General features: G+C 41.2%; 1 protein-coding gene across 6 annotated transcripts in view; it reads left to right on the top strand.

Moving 5' to 3' along the window:
- The window catches only part of SH3GL2 (SH3 domain containing GRB2 like 2, endophilin A1), a 227,306-nt gene that overhangs the window by 189,118 nt on the left and 21,393 nt on the right, over positions 1–16,795 (top strand). For 4 of the 6 annotated variants that reach the window (XM_032392339.1, XM_032392337.1, XM_032392341.1 and 1 more), the window contains exon 3: positions 2,261–2,333. The exons of 1 other annotated variant lie outside the window; for it this stretch is intronic. In XM_032392339.1, coding sequence (XP_032248230.1) covers positions 2,261–2,333 — 73 coding nt within the window. Of the gene's footprint in view, positions 1–2,260; positions 2,334–8,943; positions 9,051–16,795 lie in introns of those variants that run through there. One more of the 6 variants, XM_032392342.1, reaches the window with a different exon arrangement.

The following is a 16,795-nucleotide window of genomic DNA, read 5'->3' as shown; positions in this document are numbered from 1 at the left end:
TATCAAATGGTCAGTGGACAATTCAGTTCCTTCTCTGGCTCACTCTCTTAGAAACCTTGAACTTTGGAATTGTTTCTTCTCATCATAGCCACACAGGACCCTTGGATACACATTTGACATCCAATTCCTTCATCCCTATCATACAGTCTTTAGGAGATCTATGTTTCCCTCCCTTCCTCCCTCCTGTTACATGTCATGCATGTAACCTGGACTTTCGGCATGTTTGTTGTGCACACAACCTTTCATTCACTTCCATGAATTCCATGAGTGCATAGTACGTGGTTGGTATTCTTCTAACCCTGCCAGTACCTCCACTATGGCCACACAAGTCCTGTACTGCACAACTCCAGGGAACCCCTGTTCACTTCTGTACTAAACATGACTTGGTACATACTCAAATCTAAAGCATCCTACAAACTCAGGTCAACCAAAAGGACATGGTACAGGGTTCCTGTGTAGTCCTGCACCTCTTGAATAGGAGTGCTTCATAAGGTAATTTTATACCATGATGACCACACAAGAAAAAGTGGTTTCCTCTGTTAATCACAGTAATAAGAAACTCCTTACACAAAAATATGACTGCCATGGAATAGGAAATTATGAAGTATTGAAAAACCAAACTGAATGATAAAATATGCTGATGGATTTTGGTTTGGTTTCTGATTATGAAAGACACTTAGCCCATCCATAAAAGGCTGATTTTATATGTAGGTACAGTATCTTACTGAAAAATTTCTTGTAATTGAGGGAGGGGCACTTGAACTCCAGTTAAAACAAAACAATAAAGTCCCCATGGACTTAATTGGTATCTGAAATTCTACCATCAACAATTTCTTTCACTCCTATGTATATCATATAGCCCATGCACATACCTTGGATAGGAGGATGCATTTGTTTTTATTAGTTAGGTACCCTGTGGAGTGGAGTGAGTGAGTAGACCACACATGTGGATAAGGAAAGGGTTTTATCGGGGAATGCAGAGTGGACTATTACAGACTCTCCATGTAAGGAGGAGGGCCCAACAGAGAGAGGGCATGCTGACCTGCTGAACGCAAATGCTGACCATTCAAAATTTTGCAGAGATAGACTCTAAGATTGAGATTTTGATTTGAAATTAGCCAAAAGTTTAAGGATTGATTAGAAGTGTTTGCTCAAGAGTTTTATATATTTAGGATGTTCTGAGAAGTTAAATAAAAACTTTCCATCTCTTAACTTGAATAAACAGAGTTGATGTTGCATTTTTCTTTCTTTCTGTCCCCGAAACCTGCCACCATGCCTGGCCCACTGTAGACATCCCATAAATGCCTCTGGGGCAAAATATGATTCATGATCTCCACGTTTTTTTTCTTTTTCTTTTCTTTTTAAACTTTTATTTATGTTTATTTTATGCTAAACGTATTCATGGGCTATATGTTTTTATTCCTTTGGGTGTTTTTTTCCTTAGGTGCATGTGTATGCATGCATGTGTGCATGCAGCCTCCTCTTCTGGTTTGGGAAAAGTTCATTCTTTTCAGTAAAAATCAGCTCAGTGCACCCGAGTGAGTTCATGTAGGGGTTAATCTATGAGCTCTGTAAACCTGGGGTTCACCTTGGGGGTTTTACTCATCTAGACATGCTCAGTGACCAGAGAATCCACATGAAGAACCTTAAGTTCAGCATTATTCCCTGCATTTTAAGCATGTACAGTAAAAATTCAGTATCTTATTGGGCATGGGACCTATGTCCAGCCCCACTGTTTGGCCTGGGCACACTTACCATCTCCAGCATTGTAGCAATGGGATGGCACATATTCTATAAAGTGACATAATTTTGTTGGCATTTTGGATATGCATACTCTCTATGGCTTGGGCAGTTTCAAGGGTATTCTTAAAGTGAACACAGAGATTTGAACCTCTTGATTTGCATGATTGTGTGGGGGTTTCTGGGTGAAGTTAATAGGGAACCATTTTCAGAGACCACCTCAGGCCACTTAGGGGAAGAGGAAGCTATCTCCACCTTATTTGCCAGAAGACAGTGAAGTATGTTTTGAAACATTTTAGGAAATTCCAGGTTCCTCGTTCAGTGAATAGGGTTTCCACATCTTGATGGAGCCTAGCAGAAGGTGAAGCGGTTCTTCCTTCGGGAGCATCTCCAGCCCCTCACTGTCCACTGCAGGGCTTGGTTCTCTGTTGTAGCACCCGTGGTTCTATCTACTCAAACACAACTTGGGAACTGAAGCTGATAATTCTTGTCAGTTAGAACATCTCTTTTCTCATTCCAGAAAGTGGATGTCACCAGCAGGGCTGTGATGGAAATAATGACCAAAACAATTGAATACCTTCAACCCAATCCAGGTAAGGGATTGCTTTATACCTTCAGGGTGTCCCTCCACGTAATGTGTAGTTTCTCTTTGATCAACATTTAGGTTTGGTGTGCTTCTCCTTCCTCAGCCCATCTTTCTGGAGCTTCAGTGACTTCCTGTAGAGCACCTTAACTGAGGAGGGAGGACTTTTTAAGGCTCACATCGAAGTACTGGAGGATTCTGTGATATTTTGGCTGATTCTAGTGTATTTAACAAACAGCATAGCATGGACAGCTTGGGTGGCACATCATGTCAGGGTAGCTGCAAGCTGCAAGCAATCAAACTTTAATTCTCAAGGGATGGTAAGAAAGAATTGGGATAATTTTAAGATAAGATATAGTAATTCCCAGAAGGTGTGAAAAAGTAGGAAGTTTTTGTGAAATATGGAGGGTTTCTGTTCATACAGCATCACTAAAGTTTTTGGAGGGTTGTTCTTAATTCCGATTCTTCTCTGAGTACGTGGCTGGTTAGCATTTGTTCCCACTAGCTTGTGACGTTTTGAGAGAAGGAAGTTGTAATAGAGATCATGGATCTTGCCCTTGAAAGGAGAACCAGGCGGAACTGGGCAGTGTCTGTAGGCACAAGGTATGACAAAGCAGAACGGCCTATGTCCTCGACCTCCTCACTCCTCTTCCTGATATCAGTCCCTAACACAGAGCATAGGAAGGCTGGAGGAAAGCCTTGAAGCACGGCTGAGTGTATTTACGTGAGAAGTATGAATATTTAGAAAACTGCTCACTTTTGGGACTAGTTTCCTTTGGGAGTTTCAGGTTGGGAGTCCAGTGTCTTTGGTGGTCCTGGGGAGGGTGGTCTAGACACTGTGTCAGCCCCAGAGCACTAGTGGGCAAGAGATGAGAAAAGGAGAAGGTGTGGGGTAGAAGGTGAGTGAGTGCCACAGGAAGTCTGCCTAGCTCTCTACTGCCTCCTGCTGCTGGTGGAGCTCTCGTCCAACCTTTATTTACCTGGGGAAGCACAGCTGCTGTCTCAGACATGAACAAACTGGGCAGGAATAACATTCTTGATTTTTTTTTTCTTTTTAAAATACATCAGAGATGGGATTATTCTGTATTTTCCTTCCTTATATACATATAGGGAGGAAAATACAGAAGTAAGAATAGTAAGCTATAGGAACTAGGAATGTAACTGATTGTGAACCAGATGATTAGCAAATTAGGCAAAGAAGAGCAAAAAGGAAGTTCCTAATTTTTACCAGAGCCTTCTCTGTGACCTTTATATTCATTCCACAGAGATGCAAGGATCTCGTCGATGGTCGTTTATTCCCTAGTATTCCTATCACAACCGTGATAGGTCAGGTTCTGAGGAGAGCTGCTCAACCTGCCTCACCAAAAGAAATCATTGAATAAGGGCAGGAAATTTGTGTTTTCATCTTTGCATAGAACTTTGAAGTGCTCTCTGATCTCCTGGGATTTGCACATGAATTGTGCTGGTAACTCATTGTTGTAGGGCTAAGATAATTATAGGGTAAGGGAGGGAAAATAGACTATTTATTGAACACTAATGCATTTTTAGGGTAGTGCTAATTATATACACTGTCTCAACTCTAAAAGTAACCATTTTTTTCTGATTGGAAAAATAACACACAGTTGAACAATTCATAATTATGGAAAAGGGACTAAAAATCCACCGTAACCACAAATCCTTAGTGGAAACCATCAGTGTTCTTGAGTATAATGGAACTCTGTTGTAGGTAGCTGTAGTGTGTGGAATGGTATGCCCCCTCAAAATTCAGGCCACCCAGAATCTCAGAATATGACCCTATTTGGGAATAGAGTCTTTACAGATGTAATTAGTTAGTGATCTTGAGATAAAATCATTCTGGAGTTAGAGTGAACCCTAAAGCAATGACTGGTATCTTTGTAAGAAGCGAAAACACAGAGATACGGGGAAGAAAGCCATGTGAAGTGGAGGCCGAGATTGGAGTGATGTGGCCACAAACCAAGGAATTCCAAGAGCCACCAGAAAGTGGGAGAGGCAAGGAAAGGATTCTCCCAGGCAGCCTCCGGAAAGAACCAGCCCTGCAGACACCTTGATTTCAGGCTTCTGGCTTCTTGAACTGTGAAAGAGTAAATTTCTGTTACGTTAACTCACACAGTTTGTGGCATTTTGTTATGGTAGCCCTAGAAAACTAATACAGTGGGCTAGCCTTATTTTCTGCAGGAAGAAACAAGGGACGGAGAATTTAAGAAACATTCCCAAAGTCACACGCCTAGGAGGGGATGAAGTCAGAATTGGAACCCAAGTCAGAGGGGGTACAACAGAAATTCAGAAAGGAAACAGATTGTGGGATTGAGACTTATTTTTATTGTAATAAAAAGGATTACAGGAGGCGGTAATGGGGGAGATAAGAATTTTTAGAAATGATATTTTTAATAAAATGCTGAATATGCTTATTAGCTGCCAACATGTTTTATGGCTATTTGAAAATTGAATGGACATCCACCACCAAGAAGAACAATTAAGGCCATCCCCAGGCAATCCCAGTTTGGTTTCAGAAAAACAGTTATATATGGGCAGGCCATATATATGTACAAGTAAAGAGTCACCCAGAAGAGTCCAGAACCAAACAAAATTTCATATACTTATTCTATAGAATTTAGACAATCTGTATTTAATTGGTTTATGATATATGTGATTTAGTTCCTCCATCATTTTCTCACCCTGAGAGAAGACTCCTGGCTATAGCACTTTTGAAAGTGGCTGGTCAAGTATACTTGTTCACTATCCCAAGTGTCCTTGACAAGTGTATGTAGGAGTCTAGCAAACACTCAGAGGCACCCAGTCTTTGGGTACAGAAGAGCAGAAAAAGAATATTCTCAAACTCATACTTGGTAAATACTTTGACCACTCAGCCTCTCAGTGACCCCAGGAACTGGGTCAACCAGTATGTATCACCAGATGCTGGTCCTGAATAAGCGAGGTCTAGCTTGGGTCAGGACAGAGACTGATGCCGACCAACAGATTTGCATGGACAGGCTGGTAGGGTCAGTGGAAATTCATGCTTTGAAGGTACTTTGAGAATATGTTGGATTAGATTAGTATTCTAGGATGTGTTCTGGCTTTCAGATCTTGTGGAGCATATCCATCTTTTATATTCTTAAAACCCAGTTCCTATTGAAATGATGACTGAAGAGAGTTTTAATTTTCATGAATCTATAGATATGCTATACACTGTGTGGACCCCTTATCCACTCTTGCCCACTTCCAGAGTGAGGTTTTTTGAAAGGCAAATCTGATCATATCATTATCTTGCATAAAGCCTTTCAATGGCTTTTCATTGCTTTTAGGATTAAGTTTTAAATTTTTGACATGGCTTAAAGGGCCCTTCTTGCATGGTTAGTTTGCCATCTCCCCTCCACCTTGCCAGGCAAATAGTATCCTTGGGTGCAGCATAAGGTCATTTAAAAGCCTTCCTTGACCCCTGACTAGTTAGGTTCCCCTGTCAACTTACCTGTCATGATTCCGGCTTTTTCCCTGGTGGCACATGCCACACTTGCTGTAAATGTCTGTGATGTGTGTGCTTTTGTTTGTCTTCCCCTGTAAGGACAGGACTGTGCCTGTCTTATTCCCATGTCCCCAGTCCCTAGCTCAATTCGAGACAACCAGTGGCACTTGGGTATTTGAAGAAATGGATTATAAAACACTGTAGACAGTCATTGGCTAAAGTGATAAAACTGCTGTAATATAAAGAGGAGAAGGAAAAACTCTTGTTTGTCCCTAAACCATCAGCTCTACCCATATAACTAACATTTATCAAGTGCATTTATTTTTATGCAAAGACCAACTTTAGATGTATTAGCAGTAGAAACAGGACGAAGATTGGGCCCCTGACCTCTGGTACTTCACAGCCTAATAGCATAAGATACATACACGCTGAGGAGACCAGCCTGGAGGGCTTCAAAGCTAATTCCTTCTGGGAATTCCACTAATGAAGTGAACAAGGGTGAATGGGGTCACAGGTTTACAGGTATGCCCTGTGAACCAGGGCTTCCAAGAACATAGACCAGAGAGCTGTAAAGTCTTCTACCACAGATTGTGAAATATTCTGAATGGAACAGCATAAACCAGTACAAATTTGCAACCTACTGAGAAATAATTCAAATATGAAAAGTACTGTACTGATCATGAGCTCTTACATTCTTATGGCATCTAAGAACAAAGATCATTCAAGAAGATATAAGTCAGTTTTCTTATATGAGTAGTCTGATGCCTTATGGAGAAAAAAGTACTAAATCAGCATTGTCGAATAGAAATAGATGCAAGTCACATGTGTAATTCTGAAATTTCTAATCTAATGTCGAATAGAAATAAGATGCAAGCCATCATTAAAGAGTAAAAAGAAAGGGAAAATTGATTTTAAATAATATGCTTTTAACCCAATATATCCAAAATTTAACCAATATTAAAATATTCAGAAATTTTACATTCTTTTTTATTCTTGTGCTAAGTTTTGAAATTCAGTGTGTATTTCATACTTACAGCACAACTCAGTTTGGACTAGCCACATTTCAAATGATCAATAGCCTCATGTGGCCAGTGGTTCCCATAATGGACAGCTCTAGATAATTTGCCATTAAAGCTATTTATTATATTTTGATATATGTTTGTTGTTTAGCTCCTTGGCTTATGTATATTGGTGGTGGTTTTTTTCAGTAGAGAAATGAATCCTTGATTCTAGACTAGGATATCTTTAATTTTTTTTAACCTTTTGCAAATCTATTACATTGTACATCAGAGATCTTCCCCTGAAATAGAATGATGGACATGGCCAAATTGGGCTGCGTTTCCTTCCCAGCCTTAGCTTAGTGATTGTGACAGAGGCTTTTTCAGTTTGCACTGAAAAGTTGTTCTGACCCTGAGAAGTTATATAATCCTATGCAAATTTCCAAGATGCATAGATAAAAAGCAGTTTGGACATGAAAAACACTGTGCACAGTCAAGGTTTGATTCTCTACAGAAATGCTCTTTCCTTGAATGCCTGCATGATTTAGCTTTCTCCAGCATGCCTCAGATTGTGGTATTAAATCAGGGTCATTTTGTGTCTATTCATAATTTTTTAGTAATAATTTTAAATCTCATTTGTGGATTGTTGCCTGTGGAAGTAAAAGTTAGCTGTATTGATTTTGAAATCTCTCATTAGTCCCTGGAAAGATATTACATCAAAACTGTTATACTTCTTTCCCACAGGCTCCTTCCAGAGATGAAAATGCACTGATTATAAGATATTTGGTGACAGTGGGACTTGAAATCAATACATGTATTATTTGGCATTCATGTATTCAAATCCTTGGCTCCACACATCCTGAAATTGCTATGTTTCCTGGAGGGCAGGTCCTCAGTTGTATTCATCTTGTTTTTCAGGGCTCTTAGCATTGTGCCTGGTTCATTGTTGGCCCTCAGTATGTCTTCTGATTAGATGCACAAATGAATGTATCTATTTTTCTCTTAAAGAATAGGGGATATATATGGAGGCTGGTAGCCAGAGCTTTTACTTTTCTAAATCCTGACACTGAAAAGTAAGGAAAATGCATGAAGGACAGATGACAAAAGTAATTGTGAGGAAAATGTTGCTACACTTGAAAGGAATAGGGTCTTTCAGGGATGAACATATCAAAGAGGAAAATAAGGTGGGTGGTATGTGGTGTCATTCATATGCTATATGTACTGCACAGGCTGGAGGGTTTTCCTATTTTCACTGCATCTTTGGGAAAAACAGTGAAAATGAATAGGTTCCTAATATATTTGAAGCACCTTAAATGATCCGGTTTTAAGTCAGCTGGCACTGGTAGGTTACTGATACTCATTTCTGTGTCTCTAAGGACTGCTAAAGCCAGACCTTATTTAAAATATACTTAGGGGCGCCTGGGTGGCTCAGTTGGTTAAGCGACTGCCTTTGGCTCAGGTCATGATCCTGGAGTCTCGGGATCGAGTCCCGCATCAGGCTCCCTGCTCAGCGGGGGGTCTGCCTCTCCCTCTGACCCTCCCCCCTCTCATGTGCTCTCTCTCTCTCAAATAAATAAATAAAATCTTTAAAAAAATATATATACTTAATCATAACAGATATTAGACATTTAAAATATGCATACATAGAGAATATTAAGCTAATGGAGTCTCACTCTAATAGCCTTGAGTCCGTGATCCCCTACTTGCGTGTGGTGGTCCCTGCTCTATGTCTGTCTCTCCACATCCCTTCTCGCTCTCGTGCACCCTCCTGCAGGCTTCCTGGCCTTGCAGTCTCTCTGGGGCTTCACGCTCTTTCCTGCAGCAGGACTTGGCACTTGACTGTTCCCACTTCCTGGAATGCCCACCTGCCCCTTACCTGACATCTGTCCTGTTACTCATCCTTCCTACTTTGTCTTAAATATCACCTCCCCCGAGAACCATTCCCTGAGCCTCCTCTGAATCAGCTCCACTCCACTGTTGCATTCTCGTGAGGCCTGCATGTGAGTCCTCTCTACAAATCTCTCCGGTGGTTCCCATTTAGAATAGTATTGAAAGCCATTATTGTGGGTTACAGGATCGACGATCTGACTTCATTTCCTACGTGCCTGCCCATCTCCATTGGCTCGCTGGGCACCAGCGTCTCCAGCCTCCGCGGCATTCCTCAGACACACAGCACTCCCACTCATCCGGACGGTGCCTACCCTGCCGGCATCACCTGCTTCCACATCTTCTCAACATCCTCACTCAGGTCTCTGCGTCAGTGTCATCTTATTTGTGTGGCTTCCCTGACCATCTTGTTTAAAACGCCACTCCTCCTCACTACTTAAGACCTTTCTTACTATTTTTCTCCATGGCACTTATCACTGCTTTAACTTTTATTGCATGTTTACTGGTTAAGGTATGTCTTGTCTCTGCCACCATAATTCAGGTAGCCCGAGTGCAGGATTGGTGTTCATACACTGCAGTCAAAGAGCCCTGTTCTTATCTTTTCTTGTATTTCTCATGGTATTTACTTTTGTATGTTGTTTTTATTTGTTCAGTATCCTGCCTTCCCCCCTTGCTACTCCCCTGCTTTACATTCTCCACATAGCAGCTGGCTCATTCCTTTAAAGACATAAATCGTATGTCGTCATTCCTCTGCTTATTATTCTCCGGTGGCTTCCCACTGAACTGAGAGCACATGTACTGGCTGTGAGGCCCTCTGTGATTTGGCTCTTGCCCTATGCCGGAGCTTCTGCTGATCTCCGTCCACTCTCACTGACTTCTGATCCTCAGCCGTGCTCAGCATGTTCTTGCCTTGGCTCTTTGCACATGAAGTTTCTCTGCCTGAGACTCTTACCCCGGCTCCTGTGTGGCTGCACCTTCTCTTTACCCCACCTCCCCTACGCAGTCCTTCCTTAGACACCCTGTCCTCAAGTAGCCTCTTCTCACCCCTCTCATATCCCTCTTATTCTCTGGTCACCATTTGAAATCATTGTGCATTTTCTCTTTTTAAAAATCATCTGCTCATCACCCACATTTCCCATTTTAGAATGTAATCTCCACCAGGGTAGGGACCCTGTCCTGTTTACTATCCCTAAGATACAAATAGTGCCCTCAGTAGTAAATCAGTGCTATTTATCTCTCCCCCTGTATCATAAACTCATCAGAGACAAGACTGTATTTGTTTTGCTCATTTATATATACCCAGTACCTAGCACAGTGGTGCTTAGTAGCTGTTTAATTTGCTGAATGAATGAATCAAATCATGTTAAGCATATTTAAGCTCCATTTTAGGAGTAGCTGACCTCCCAGGTAGAATCATGATCTGCAGAGCTGTTACTCTATGTAATATCTACTTGGTGTCATGTACAATTAATACATTTCACAGTTGCTTTGGAAAAAGTGTGGAAGTGTTTAATCTCATGTTTAAGATCATTGGGCTGGAGCTATTGACAGAACATATTTACAAACACAGATAATTGTTCCCATTCAGAGATTAAGTAATTTCTCCAAAGTCATACAACAAAAGAACCAGAATTCATGTTCAGATATGACTATCTCCACAGTCCATTTTGTTTTCACTGTCATATTCTACAAAATGTGGAGATACCTTTAGTCTTGGGATGTGTGGTGAATACATTCTAGATTGACCTCTAATGACCCAAACCCTTGCCCAATACCTTCCTTTTGAGTGTAGGTGGGATCTGTGCCTTGCTTCTAACCAATAGAATATGGCAAAATTAATGGGATCAGCACTCATGTTGCTTGATTAGGTTACAGTATATGGCAAAGTTGATGGGGTGTTCCTCCATGATCACATTACTTTATATGAATCTTTCTTAGCAGACCAGAGTGAGAGATTCTTCTACTGGCCTGGAAGAAGCAAACTATTATGTTATGACTGCTAAGGAGAGGGCCAAGTGTCAGGAGTTGAGGATAGCCTCTGGAATATAAGGGTGGCCATAGCTGAGAGCCAGTAAGAAGCCAGGGCCTTTGGTGATACCACCACAAGGAATTGAGATTTTGTCAACAACCTGAGTGAGCTGGGAAGCAGATTCTTTCCCACACAAGCTTCCTGATACCAAGATGGCCTGGCTGATACCCTGACTATAGCCCGTGAGACCAAGAACAGAGGACTCAGTACATTGCACCTGGACTTCTAACCTACAGAAACTGTGAGATAATAAAGGTGTGGCTTGAAGCTACTAGGTTTGTGGAACTTTCTTATGCATCATGGAAAACTAATACAGTATGGCTGTTTGTCCCCCAACTAGAGCTCCTATTTCAGGCATATCCCTGTCTGCTGGGGTCATCTGGCCATTTGCCCTTATCACTTTTGGCTCCCTGGATACCTTCCATGAGAGCAGGAGGTAGATTAGGAGATACCATCTGCATCTTTGCAGCTTAAGATAAAGTCTCCCAAATTCCCTAGGGAGTGGTAGGTCAGGTCCACTCTGCTAAGACTGAAGATACCTTTGAAACACGAGACAGTGAAGAGCACTGGGCACACTGCCTGACACTTTGTAGGGGCTCAAGCAATGTCACTCACCTTCTCTTGCCAGTGGCCTGCAGGGTCTGCCTAGCTGAGGGTATCTCAGGGGCTTACCTAGCAATTTCTCCGAAGTAAGATGCACAGGACAGTGAGACCTCCACAGATATGGCCTCCAGGGAGAAGTCCCACTGCAGGACCCTCCCCACACAATAACATAGTACCAATGTCCACGCTCTGTCTGCTTCCCGAACCGGAAGAAGTAAAGGGCTCATGATGTTAGTACTCAGAGGGTTGTGTATTTTTTCAGACTGCAGGAGCCATTTTATGCTCCTGTGATTTAATCTCCTGCTTTCCCAGGGCTCCCTGTGAGTCCTGTACTGGCATCGAGCCACACCCCTTGTGGAGGTGGGAGATGTTCACTGTCCCATCTCATGGGTTCTTAGGGCTGCTGTGGACCACCACTCAAGTGTCTTAAAATACCTCCCCGCTGCCTCCCACTCAGCAGGGCAAAAGAAAGCTCTGGTGCCTTGGAGAGAAGTGTTACATAATTACCATTATTTGGGTTGAGAGTAGCATAATCCAGTGCTAGAGTTACATATTTGTATAAGTCAGTGGGCAGATCTTCCTCTTCCCTTTCCTCAGTCTCTAGAAGAATATTTATAGAATATTTAACTTGTCCTTGTTACCATGTATTTCTTTTGCATCCTTTAATAATTATTAATGTGCAAGTCCAGGGAACACATTGCCTACAGTGTAAGGAGCATCAGAGGGCTCATTTCAGATTTGTAGATACTCTGAGATTTCACCTGGGAGAATTAGGCCATTACACAGTCATCACGGGCTGCCAATGTGAGATACTTGCTGAAGTGTTATTTACTACATACATTTTGTTGCAAATATTAAGTTCCAAATCTAATTTAGTGTGATTTGGGGATTTATGCTCAGATTTCAATTGTAATCTCTGACTAGGCCTTACAGATTTAGTTAAAATAATTCAGAATTAATTTGTTGCACCAGCTAAAGGCATCATTGAGCCTTGATAGGTAATGAAGAGGGAAGCAGAGTTTTAGCTCTTGGTGCCCATTTTGATGAAATGGCTATCAACCACAGTTTTCTCCAGCCAAAAGGGGGAAAAGAATTCACATTTACTTAGCACCTGCTTTGATTTCATACATCACAATTGTTGTGATTTTATCATCACAACAATTCTATCCCTAAGTATTACCATCTCCCACTTATAACCAGGCTGGGTGAGGCTGAGAGGGTGAGCACCTCTCTTCCCTGCAGAGCTGGTGGCAGGGCTGCAGTCTGAACCCTATCCTGTGATATGTCTTTGATAGCATGTGTCTTCACGTTAATTAGTAGGAAATGAAAATAGATTCTGTCACACAGGAGAATATCACTTTTGTCCTCTAAATTTTAACATACTTGTTCACAGTGTTTGCTGTATTAAGTAATTGATTACTCCTAATGAAATTTGACAATTTTCTACAAAAAGGGAAAATAAATTACCTTTTTGTTTTCCTTGAAATATCTATTTTATCTTTTAAAAAATTCTTATTTTTGTAAAGAACCATAAACAAACCAGATCATTAGGAAATAATCTGGCTGTAGTGTTCCTTCTTGTGGAAATAAAAACAAAGAAGGCTTAAAAGAAAGAATAAAGTTAAAATCTTTACATTGGAGTTTTTAAAGTAAGACCTATTGGTTTTGAACTCAGCAGTGGTTTTGCAAAGTATGAGTTTCATTGGTTTTGAAAATTGACATTAGGTTGTGTACACTACGTCCTTCTCATTTGTAAATGACCTAGTCCACTTATCCTAGTGAACTCTAGTGTATACATGAGAGATTTTCGCATTTGAAAGGCATTGCAGAAATCAGGTAAGCCAGTCCTCTTACGTTCAAGATGAGGAAGCAGAGGTCCGGAGGGGGTTAGGTAGTTAGCCAAGGTCATGTAGATGGAAAGCCCTCCAATCCCCTGAACGAGTGCCAATGGTGCGGCACTCGTTCTGCTTCCCAAGTCACAGCGTCTCTCACACTTCCTCACCTCTGCATTTTTAATCACCTAACAAGTGTAAATATAGCTAAAGCTGACAAGTCCTAATTTGACCTATTTTAACAAAGATGTTAATAAAGCAACAAAAGCCAGAATGGCATTCTGGGACGTGAGCGGGCTTTTGAGACATAGCTAAGATTCAATTTTGGCTCAGCTTGTTGCTATGTGTCCTTGGGCAAGTTGCATCATTTCTCTGTGCTTTACTTTCCTTATCTACAAGATGGAGAAACCAAACCTGTCCCTCATATTATTGGGAGGATTGAAGAGATGATGCATGTGAATTACACATAGCAGATACTTCAGAGATGATAGCTAGGATGAATCGTGGTCCTGATCTTTAGTTTTTCAAAAATATATCAGGATTCTTTATAAATTTTCAAACCAGATGGTAGCACTTACAAATACTAGTAGGAATCATTAAGCATTTGTCCGCAACTAGGTTTGGTTTCTGTAAGGTGAGTAGAGAGGTATCTCATTAAATCTGGAAAATTTATTCCATGTCTTTGGTCTCCCCTACTGAATGCTACATTCACTAGGTTAGAACATGAAAATGTGACTTGGAATACCATGACCGCCCCTTCTGAGTGTCATATGTGTTCATCAACACAAGCCAGAAGCGGGGGTTGGCTTTTCTTCTTCCCTGTTGTGACAGACAGATGCCCTGTCACTGTGTTTTCTTATTTGAAATTTCACAGTTAAAGAGGGAAAGAAGCCACTTTGAGAACATAATACAGCAGTTTAAAGCAGGTTGTAATTTTGTTTTTATTTATGGAAGGTCTCTCCCCAAGCACCCCTGTCATCGTTGAGGGTGGGGAGGAAAATGAAGTGCAAAAGGGCAGACTCACTGCTCATCCCTGTCCTCCCCGCTTCAGCAAACACCCACTTTCATCACCCTGTGCCCCTGCATCCCCTCCTACCCTGTGCTCACATTTGTGCTAGCCTCTTCATTCCAGCTTCCCGTGTTCCATAGAGACTGTTGGTTTCTAGATCTAGAGAAATACCATTTGCTATAAACCTTGATTTTGAATTACAGTGAATGAAACTTTAAAAAAAAGATAACATCAGGACTCCCCCCTCCTCTTTTTTCCCCTGAGGAAAGAGAACCTCCATCCTCTGCAATTGCTGTCTTTGGGACCAAACCCCCTTAGAAAATACCACTTTTGCCTTGTCCTCAGAGGCTTGGGACCTACACATCTTCACATTTCACAGAAGCTTTCTAGAAAAACAGCCTCAAGGTTTTTCCAACAAATGTGTCAAAACCTCAACACCCACTCATATGAGTGTGCTACATCTGTTTTAGAGATATAAATGGAAAACTGTTTCTCTCTGCACTCTACCCACAGTATTCTTTGGACACCAGACATTGGGGTTTCTCTCACGCTGACCAATTTTCCAACTCCATTTGGTGTCCAACAATTCACTTCTGACCCCATCTACCTGGAGTTAGTGTCAGTTCGCACAGGTTAAGGGCTCAGTCCCACAAGATTGCCCCCACTTTGGACAACAGTCCCAAGGCTGAGCCTCTGGTGCTTCTGACCCCTGCCCTGTGGGTTTGATAATTTGCTAGAGTGGCTCACAGAGCTCAGAGAAATACTTATTTAATGTTTACTAGTTTATTACAAAGGATATGACTCAGGAACAGCTAAGTGGCTAAGTGGAAGGGATACATAGGGTGAGGTATAGGAATGGGGCCTCCAGAATGAGTTTCTATTGTTTCAAGTGGCCCAGTTTATGATACTTTGTTGCAGTAGCCCTAGGAAACTAATACAAAAAGTAATAAACTGTTTATTTCAAATTGCTCCTGAGTCTCTGCAGCACTCCCTTTGGGGGTCTTCATAGGTTCAAATTGACAGTTTATCCCACATGACTCTACTAGGCCTCTCCTGGCATAACATTCACTTGGAAGAACATTAAGACAGGAAGCATGCAGGACAATGCCAGGCATTTTCTTCAAGGGTGGTTCTATCAGCTGTCCATACAGCAGCCAAGGGTTATCTCCTGGCTTTCCAAAGGACAGCTTGGGTTCTAGAGAATGAGAACATAACAGGTTGCAGGGGGAGAAGGGGCTTAGAGGTTCCATGTCCTAAATAGGAATCAGTATCACTAGTATCACTTGTCCCTTCTCAGGTCCCAGTAAGGGATATCGCCAGTTACAAGATTCATTATACTTAGAGAAGCCTAAAACTAAGGCTTGTCACCAGGCATTGATCATTCATTCATAATCCTCCTAGTGTATCAATCAGCAGTGAAATTTACCAAAAGCAGTATTACCTGGTAATAGGTGATATTACACCTTTATCAGGTCTCCAGGGGAGCAGAGCAAGAGAGTTAACTCAAAGTCATTTTTATTCACAGGGAAGGAGAAAAGATTTTAATATTTTATTCATAGTCTTTTCACCATCAAAGTAAACCTAGACTAGAACCTTCTATTAAGTCAAAATTATAGCTCCTTTAGATTTAATCCACAGACATAGAGGTGTAGTAGGACAGAGAGGAAGGAAGTGAGAATGTAGAGTTTTCTGAACATCCTCTTGTGCCTTCCTTTTCTCTCTTACAAACTCTGTTCCTTTTACCTAGACGGGGCTGTCTTGTCCCTGTGCTTAGTGTCATACTAGAGACAACATTAGATTTTATATCTAAATCCACAAACTCTAAAAACTTTCATCTTGTCCATGATAGTCTGGGAATGCTATATTTGTTTAGTTCAATATAACTCTTGGTTAACCTACTTTCCATACAACAAAGAATTTTCTCATGTTGGTGATAGCTTTGATTTTATTCAGTATTTCCTCAAATTCCAAGCACAGTGCCATATACTTTAAAAACTTAATTTCTAATCCTCACAATAACCCAGTAAGGTAGCTTTGATTTTCTCCATTCTATAGAAGAGGAAAATATTTTTTAAATTATGTGTCACATTTATTCTAATGCAGTTTTCTAAGCCCTGGGCACATACCAGTAGATGAAGCAAACCAAGACCCTGACCTCATGGAGCCTCCAGTCTAGTGAGAAGAGATTGACAGAGAGTGAATATCCAGTGTCAGGTGGTAGTGACAGCACATAGGACTATGTCTCCTATTTTGAATGACATGGGAACCCATTAAAGGGTTTTGAGAAGAGTGACCTGATCTGATTTACAATGAAAGGGATTCATACACAGAATAGATTATAGGGGGCAAGAGTGAAAGCAGGCAAACCAGTAGGAACCTCTTTTAATAACCCAAGTGAGAGATGATGGGGGCTCTGACCAGAGTGACAAGTGCTCTGATTCTGGATATGTTTTGAATTGCAGAGCTGACAGAATTTACTGGCAGATTAGATGTGATGTATGGGACAAAGAGAGACATCAAAGATGACTATAAGGTTTTGGGCCTGAGCAAGTAGAAGAATGGGTAGAATTAGATTCACTAATATAGGGAATACTATAGTTTAGCTTGAGCATGTTAAATTTGAAATGTGTAAA

This window comes from Phoca vitulina, unplaced genomic scaffold (genome assembly GCF_004348235.1).
Source record: "Phoca vitulina isolate PV1807 unplaced genomic scaffold, GSC_HSeal_1.0 scaffold67, whole genome shotgun sequence".
Classification (NCBI taxonomy): Eukaryota; Metazoa; Chordata; class Mammalia; order Carnivora; family Phocidae; genus Phoca; species Phoca vitulina.
The sequence above is the reverse complement of the archived record's forward strand: the minus strand, read 5'-3'. Positions and strand labels throughout refer to the sequence as shown.